Consider the following 8,735-nt stretch of genomic DNA (forward strand, 5'->3'; position numbering starts at 1 on the left):
AGAAAGAAATTTTAAGAAAAGCAAAGAAATAGCTAACCAAAGTCACACAAAGGATGACCTTTGGGGAGGTGGGTAGTAGGAGGACTGAAATGAGAGACGCACCAGAAGTTCTGGAGGTGTTGGTCTGGTTTACTGCCTCGCCTGGATGTGTATATGTGCATTTCTTTTAAAATTATACATTATGGGGGGGGCGCCTGGGTGGCTCAGTCGGTTAAGCGTCCGACTTCAGCTCAGGTTATGATCTTGTGGTTCACGGGTTCGAGCCCTGCATCAGCTGTGCTGACAGCTCAGAGCCTGGAGCCCGCTTCGGATTCTGTGTCTCCCTCTCTCTCTGCCCCTCCCCTGCTTGTGCTCTGTCTCTCTCTCTCTCTCTCTCCCTCTTAAAATAAACATAATAAAAATAAAATTTTAAAAATAATAAATAAAATAAAACTATACATTATGGTAATATATATATTATACATAATAATATACACATAATATGTTATATGTATTTCTTATATAAATATATAGTACGTATATACATATACTGTTATGTTTACAGACACTATTCAAAAGTTAACAAGAGAAAATACAAAAAATACAAAAACGTGAAAAATAGAAATGTAAAAATGAAAACAAAAATCCAAATTCACACTTTACCTGTAACAGCTCCCCTTACACAACCCAGATCGCACAGCCCTAAGTCCGGGCGGCATGCACAACATGGGGAGGTTGTGGGCTGCGGCAGAGATGGTCCGCTCCACGGGAGCCCGTTCTCCCCATCCCGGCCGTGAACTAGGGTCAGCTGGGAAGTGGTCCACGAGCAGAGACCACGCTTCCAGCTTGTCACATCCCAAGGCAGCATAGGAATCCTCGGCAAGGTAACGAGAGAAATACCATTCGAAACACGCCAGCGGGGCGTGTGAGCGAGAGCCCCCTGGGCCTTCCGGCCCGTCCCAGCCGGCCACACCGTGCAGCCGAGAGCGTGACTCCAGCCACCCTGCATGAAATGGTAGAAGCGACCGGACAGCCCTGCCCAAAGGTCCGAACCACTGTGACGGGTGAATGTGAGGGTCCTAAGCCATTACGTTTGGGGTTGTTTCCAACACAGCCACAGAGAACGGAAAGATATCACTTCTTTGTCAGCCACACTTTTAGGGGCAGCTGGGTGGCCGAGTCGGTTAAGCGTCCGACTCTTGGCTTCAGCTCAGGTCATGATCTCACAGTTCGTGAGTTCGAGCCCCGCGACGGGCTCTGCGTGAACGGTGAGGAGCCTGCTTGGATTCTCTGTCTCCCCAATTCTCTGCCCCTCCCCCACACTCACTCTCTCTCTCTCTCTCAAAAACAAATAAATATTTAAAAATCATACTCCTATCATTACATAACATTCCTTTTTTTCTTTCTGTTTCATGCCTTTGACCTTAAATTCTGCTTTATTCCTTCATTTGTATAGTTTCATTGTGACTTCATCCTGGTTGCAAATAGCACATATCTGGATTTTAGATTTCACCTCCAACAGCCAATTTCTCTTTCATAAACAGTTAGGGTTGTCAAAAGAGAGACGACGACGACGACGGGCCCAGGCGGAGTCACTTGTGCTAAGCCACATCGCCAAATGGAGAAACTTAATTAGTTTCGGCTTCTCCCAGCTGTGGAATCTCAATCCAGTCAATCTGGAATCTCCTGGTCCGCACCAGCGAGGCCATCTGCCTGATAGGTCCCTGCCGTCCCCTAAAGGAAGGTGACCTTGACCCCAAACAGCCCACTCTGCTAGTAACTTCCTTGTCTGGCCCCCTTCTGCCTCCAAAAATCCTTCATTTTGCACGACTCTTCAGAGCTCCTTGCTGCCTGTTGGGATGCTGCCTGACTCATGAATCATCCAATAAAGCCTGTAAGAGCTTCAACATGTACTCAGCTGGATTTCATTTTTAACGGATTGCTTGTGGGCTAGATTAATCATGAATAAATCCATATTTCTTTCTTGGAATATCAAAATAACCGTTATACTTCGCCATCACCCAGAGGGCTTTGTCACCTGTGCTCCGTCCTCTTTCTCTCAAACAAGATAAAGCCTGTGAACCATGTTAACATCCCCCCTCTCCCCATCGGTTTCTGACAACCTCAGGCTTCAGTTCAGGTCTCGGAGAAGAAGGCGGTCTGTGCTCCTGTGGGCCAGCAGGGCGTGAGGGACAAAGAGGGAGGAGCGCTGTCGGTCTCAAAGTCCTTAGAGGCAGACACCAGCCAGGGTCACCATCTCCCTTAATGCCCCAGGAGGGGTGCAGCTCCAGTGTCCTGAGAGTCCTGCTGTCCTTCTGACTTCTCAGCCAAGCATGAGATGGGATGCGAGAGCAGGAAAGGTAGGTTTCAGGGAGGCCTTCTGCTTCTGGAGTTTTGGTGGATAAGACATTCTAAAATGCTCTTCTGCTGCACCCAGAGGCTGCACAGATTAGAACAAACTTGCCTTTCAAGGCATTGCTGAGCTTGCAAGAATGTACGAGAAATCCCCAAAGGTGGCCAGAAGAGGGGTGAATAATAAAACCAAATGCACGAGCAAAGAGCAAACCCAGACCTACCAAGAGCAGAAATATGGGGGATGAGAAACTATGTCCAGGAGGGGTTGAACCAACCATTCCATTGAAAATCTTCCAACTCGTGCAAAGCTACCAGTTTGTGTATCCTGATTATAGGTGGAAACAGTTAATAAAAATATAAATACAAATTTGGAGAAAGAATTCTGCGAATTTGCAATTATGGGATTGCTCTCAACTATCTGGAGGCTTGTGCCCAACAGACACAACCACAAATCCCTGCTGGAGTAGCTTTCTCAACCCAACCTGTTAGGATTCTCCCAAATTAAGTTCAGTCAGGGGCATCTGAGTGGCTCAGTCAGTTGGGTGTCCGACTTTGCCTCAGGCCATGATCTCACGGTTCCTGAGTTCGAGCCCTGCATCAGGCTCACTGCTGTCAGCACAGAGCCTGCCTTAGATCCTCTGTTCCCCGACCTCAAAAATAAATAAATCTTAAAAAAATGTATGTTATACACATACATGAAAACAAAACACCATGAATGAGTCACAGAAACAAAAAGCAACTCATATTGGAATTATCAAATGAAAAATATAAAATGACTTTTTGTGAAATATTTCAAGAAAGGGAAGGTGACTGAAGAAACAAAAGACTATCAAAATTAGCCAGGCAATGTTAACAACATCCCTGGACTCTACCCACTATACGCCAGCTGTGACAGTGACAGCCAAAAATGTCTCCAGGCGATGCCAATTTGTCCCTGGGGGACAAATCACCTGCACTTGAGAACAGCCTGTTCTGGAACAAGGTACAGGATCAGATACTACAGAAAACAGATCACTGACCAAGCGGCAAAAAACAACATTAACATTTTGAACTAATATGGGATTTTGTCAAATCTAAAAAGCCGTCAATTTTAAGATTTAGCCTTCTTTCAGGTAATGCTAAGAATGAGAATACCCTACAATTAAAGTGTGAATCATTTTTTTAAATCACAGAAAATTAAAGATGCAGCACAATTTCGGAGAGTTTAAATGTGAAAACAGGTTGCAGGGACAATCTGTGAAAAATACTACTTTAATAAAACAAAAGAGGAAGAAAAACTTGGCCAGGCAGACTTGGGGCGGGCCGGCGGGGGGGGGGGGGGGGGGGGGGGGCGGGAACCTTTCTGAAACTTCAATTGCTACGAATAATATGAGTCTAACCTCTGTGCACCGAATAAAATATCTGCATATGTATGTTACGTGTGCAAAAAAGTGACAGAATTACAAGAAGTGAATAAATCCATCAATATAATGAGATAATTGGTAGGTGAAGCAGACAAGTTAATGAGGTTATATAGGAAATTGAAAAATGCTATTAATGTCTCTTTTCATTCGTTTAGCAAATGATCAAAGACCTTAAGGAGAGAGCGGAAGCTCATGCTGATACCCGAAAGAGCCCTGTTAACCTTGAAAGTAAAAACGGCCAGTTATTTTACCAGCAAAAGACGGGTTTTTTCGGGACTAGCAGAGAATTGCAACCAGCACAACCAACCAGTGGCAAAAGCACAGGTGAGTGTGCACAACAACGAGAGGAACCCTCTTTTAGAGAAAAGGGGAATTTAAGAGGGCTGTTGTAAACACAAAGTCCATTGGAGTAAACTGGGAGTTTGAAGTGTAGCGGCTTCTCATTGGCTGGACTGTTGCTAGGGCGAAGTAAGCCCCTCTTCCTCCTGCTAAGGATCATAAAGCAGCGGCTAAAGTAGAATCCACCTGCAAGGTGCCTTGTGTCTCTTCCCGTTGGATTTGCTATTAACAAAGAGGTCATGGGGCGCCTGGGTATCTCAGCTAGTTAAGCATCTGACTTTGGCTCAGGTCCTGATCTCGCGGTCGTGAGTTCCATCAGGTCTTGATCTCACGGTCTGTGAGTTCGAGCCCCGCCTGGGGCTCTGTGCTGACCGCTCCGAGCCTGGAGCCTGCTTCTGTTTTTGTGTCTCCCTCTCTCTCTCTCTGCCCGTCCCCCATTTGCTCTCTCTCTCTGCCTTTCAAAATAAATGAATAAATGTTTAAAAAACAAACATCTGTGTGCAAGTTTTTGTGTGGATGCCAGTTTTCCAGTCATTTGGAAAATACCAAGGAGCACAACTGCTGGACTGTATGGGAAGAATATGCTTAGTTTTCTAAGAAACGGCCAAACTGTCTTTCACCGCAACCGTGCACCATTTTGCATTCGCCCAGGCGATGAATGAGAGCTCCCGCCGTTCCACATCCTCACTAGCATTTGGGATTGTCAGTTTTCTGGATTTGGGCCTTTTTAACAAGGCCGTAGTGGCATCTCATTGTAGTCTGAGCCATTTATTTTTATTCATACAAAAAACTTACGAGCTAGCTGCCCCGGATATATTAAGGAAGCCCAAAAGTTGGATTTTTAGTAGAGCAACGGTAACCGCTTTTTTTAAAAAACCCAGATTTTTTGTTTTGACAGAGCTGAAGAATGGAACCGGCCAACAAGGCGAGGGGCAGCGTAGACATCAAGTTTATTAGGGAGAGAATGAAACAAAAGAAAAAGCCTCCTGTTACCGGGACGGGCTCCTTAAGGAGGAGGCCTCAGAGAAGGAGGCTTATATCAGTTAGTGGCCCGTCCTTTTGAGGCGGAGGAACCCTGCAGTTGCTGTACCAGGATACGGTTCCGGTTCCAGGCGGTTCGGTCCAGGGAGTGGGTATTTCAGAAGGTCCAGTACTTTCTGCTTCCTTGTGTTAACAACTTGTTGTTATCCCTATCTACCCAAGGTCAACCGGTCTCCTGTCTCACAACCAAAATATAAACAACCTGAGAAAAGTCTAAAATGTAAGGACTTTACATGTGTATACGCTTGGTATTTACAAGACATTTTTATGACTGCTTTATCTTTTCATTCTTAACTCTGCCACATTCAAAACTAGGACTTGTGTCCATTTAACGGACAGGAAAACAGAAGCCCAAAGCGAGGCACTTGTGCAAGCTGGATTCCTGACATTTTTACTGCTGTTCTGTGACTGGGTCAACGGGCTAGGAAATTAACTTATCTTTGCTGAAAATTCTGTTTAAAGTTTGCTAATGTGTGCCGAGCTCTGCCCAGGGCTTCAGGGACACAGAGCTGAACAAGAAGACACCCCCCACCCTCTGCCCCCCCCCCCCCCCCCCACACACACACGGGGCCTTCAACTGATAAGGTGTTCGGGCTCAACAAAACCTTCTTCACATCCACCGAGCTTTGGGTCCCCTGGGACCTCAGGATGAACCACACTAGGCCTTGGACTCTAGAGTTGGGGGCCTGGGGGGTGGGGGGCTCGGCTTGGTGAAAAGACACCCAGGCATTTCTGACTGCAATCCCGGAAGAACGGAAAACTACACTTAAAGACAGCTGCCAGGGGTCCGACTGCCCTACTAAAGAGGAGGGGGCTACCACAGTCTGGGGATGTTCGTTTAGTGTAGGAAGATCGCGTTTATAACTTAAAAATACCCAAATCAGTGCTCACGGAGGCCGCCAACAAGAGGGCGCCCCGGGAAGGGCTCACCCCAAAACGAGGGGTGCGGAGGGGCGCAGCACAGAGGCGGAAGGGGGAAGGGGCGATGAGGCGGGGCGCGAGTACGTGCGTGCGCGCTCGCAGCCGCGGTGGGGCCGTTGCCCCGCCCCCCGCCGACGTGCGCGCGGCCGCACCTCGGTCGACGGGAGGCGTGGCCGTAAAGAGGCACGGCCGTGTCGCGAAAGGGGCCGCAACGCTCAGGGCGCTGGTTGACGGCTGGGACTCCATTTTGTTCGCGGCTTCTCTGCTCGTAAGTCGCTTGTTTCCGTGGCTCGTGCGAGGCGAAAAGTTTTAAAAGGGTAAAAGTTGTAAAGAATATTCTGGAACTCTGTTGGTAAGCCTAGCGAGTCTCCATTTTCTCTCCGCAGCAGACGTCGATACCGCGGTTCCGGAGAGGCGGGGAGGATGCGGCCCTTGGACGTCGTCGAGCTGGCAGAGCCGGAGGAGGTGGAGGTGCTGGAGCCCGAGGAGGATTTCGAGCAGTTCCTGCTGCCCGTCATCAACGAGATGCGGGAGGACATCGCGGCGCTGACCCGGGAGCACGGCCGGGCGTACATGCGGAACCGGAGCAAGCTGTGGGAGATGGACAATATGCTCATCCAAATCAAAACGCAGGTGGAGGCCTCGGAGGAGAGCGCCCTGAACCATCTTCAGAATCCCGACGATGGAGTCGAGGGCAGAGGGACCAAACGGTGCGAGAAGGCGGAGGAGAAGGCCAAGGAGATCGCGAAGATGGCAGAGATGTTGGTGGAGCTGGTCCGGCGGATAGAGAGAAGCGAATCGTCGTGAAGGCGGGCGGGCGGTAAGGCCGGGGGGCCGGCGGGGCCCGATGCGGGTCCTGGTGGTTGCCAGACCCTTGGTTAATCTCCGACGAGACGTGTTTAATAAGGGTCCACGTGGGGTGGAAGTTGGAGGCAGGAGAAATACGGGCGTGCTCGATTTTCACCCCGGGTGTGCGTAGCAATCTGTTAAAAATCCTCTACGCTGCTGATTTGGGAAAGCCAGGTTTGGGAGTGTTGGGTTGAAACCCACAGGCCCGGTCAGTAGGGTGATTGCAGAACCGTGATCGCACAGGCCTTTAGGGAGACAAAGTCACAACAGGGGCCGTTGAGCAAGGGGGAATAGAAAGCGGATTGTCCGAGGGAAGGGCTCTTACTGGACGAGTTCAGGTTTTGCTAGAAGACTGGAATGGGTCAGGGGGCCTGGAGAAGAGCTGGCGTCCTGCACGGTTAACGGTGTGCCGGGCTTTGGTTTGTTTTTCCTTCAGGATGAACTTCTTAATGATGACTTTCTCCCGATTGCGCTTTAGGTTAACAGCCAATGGATTCTGGTCAACTGATGGAGATTGGCTGACATCGTTGAGAAGCTGAAACCAGAGAGCCTTTTGTTTTCTCTCTCTCTCTCTTTTTTTTTTTTCCCCCTCTGTCTACACTCTGTCCTCACTTACACTACGTTTCCGCAATGGTCTGTGGTTGATGACCTCAATATAAGTTTTGACTGTTCGATGTTTTTGTTTGGGAAGGTAACTTTTATTTGGAAAATGCTCTCACACGAGAATTAGGGCCTAGATTGTGAGCTTTTGCAGCAGTCACGTTTGTTCCTGGGCTTTGGTTATTTCTAAATTTTGAGGCGCTTTGCTCTCTCTTGTGACTTGAAAGCTCCCTGGAACTTTGAGTCTGTGTCACATGAGACGCAAGAGTTGGAGTTTTCCAGCTCCGGAGGTGCCCAAGGCGCTGGGTTACTTCTAGAAGAGTACTTCCTGCGGTAACTGCTAAAGAAGCTGCAGAAGGGACCAGACTTGGACTTGGAATGTGAATGGGGCTGATCTGGCTAGGACTTGATGAATCAGAAGAAGGGGTGGAGGAGGGTAGTGTCTGTATTTTGGGACTTTAATTTCTGTGTGAGACCAAAGGAGAAGAGATGTATTTTGTTCGAAATTTACATTTTATGTGGTACACTATCTGATGTAACTTGTCTGGTCAGTTTGTTTGGACAACCCAACTCAGCTTTATTTGACGTGGAACCTAGAATAGGAGACAAGATCTTGGTGTTCTGTACAAGATGATGATGTGATACCCTGATGCATCTCGGGGATTCTGGGCATAAAATGAAAGAGATACTTGCAAAGGCTCTTGAGGGGCAGGGAAAGGAAAGGAGGACTGTCTGCGTTGGACCCTAAACTGGACAGGGACTAGGTATTTTTGAAGTTCATAAGTTGTCCTGCTCTAAGTTCATTTGAGTAGCAGACCTGACAAGCATTTGAGGTCAAAACCCTACCATGTGTAATAAAAAGAAAAAAAAAAAAAAAATGACCATGTTAATAAAAGTATTCATTTGCTTGAAAAGACAAAAGACCTAAAAAAGTTATTGACTAAATTTTTTTTCTCTCGAAATCTCTTCCTTTGTCATCATTGCCAATTGGAGAATGAGTGTCTTAAGCCTCTGATCATGGGGAAGATTTAGCTCCGCCTGCTACTATAGGAACTGGTCAGGGGAAGGACAGTCGCGGTTCTTAGTGCAGGAAAGAACCCCTTAAAATCCTGTCGCCCCCGCCGCTCTCTTCAGACAGCCAGGCCAGAGTACTTTCACTCTTTTAACCTAGAAGATCAGAACGTAATCGTACTCTAGTCCTTGCATTAGCAATATTAAGGGAAGCCGCAATTACAGTGGTGTGGTGGG

The 8,735-nt window shown here is 47.9% G+C and overlaps 1 protein-coding gene across 2 annotated transcripts; it reads left to right on the forward strand.

Moving 5' to 3' along the window:
- Nucleotides 1–6,187: 6,187 nt before the first annotated feature.
- MRFAP1 (Morf4 family associated protein 1) lies at nucleotides 6,188–8,408 on the forward strand. Of its 2 annotated transcripts, XM_019453761.2 has the most exons (3): nucleotides 6,188–6,306; nucleotides 6,425–6,858; nucleotides 7,366–8,408. In XM_019453761.2, exon 2 carries the CDS (start codon nucleotides 6,462–6,464, stop codon nucleotides 6,843–6,845), a length of 384 nt encoding a protein of 127 aa, XP_019309306.1. In that variant the 5' UTR covers nucleotides 6,188–6,306; nucleotides 6,425–6,461; the 3' UTR covers nucleotides 6,846–6,858; nucleotides 7,366–8,408. The 2 variants fall into 2 exon arrangements, with proteins under 2 accessions (XP_019309306.1, XP_019309305.1); XM_019453760.2 differs by having other exon boundaries at nucleotides 6,287–6,858.
- The last annotated feature ends 327 nt before the right edge of the window (nucleotides 8,409–8,735 follow it).

This window comes from Panthera pardus, unplaced genomic scaffold, assembly GCF_024362965.1.
Source record: "Panthera pardus isolate Hobbes unplaced genomic scaffold, ASM2436296v1 HiC_scaffold_13, whole genome shotgun sequence".
In the NCBI taxonomy this organism is placed as follows: domain Eukaryota; kingdom Metazoa; phylum Chordata; class Mammalia; order Carnivora; family Felidae; genus Panthera; species Panthera pardus.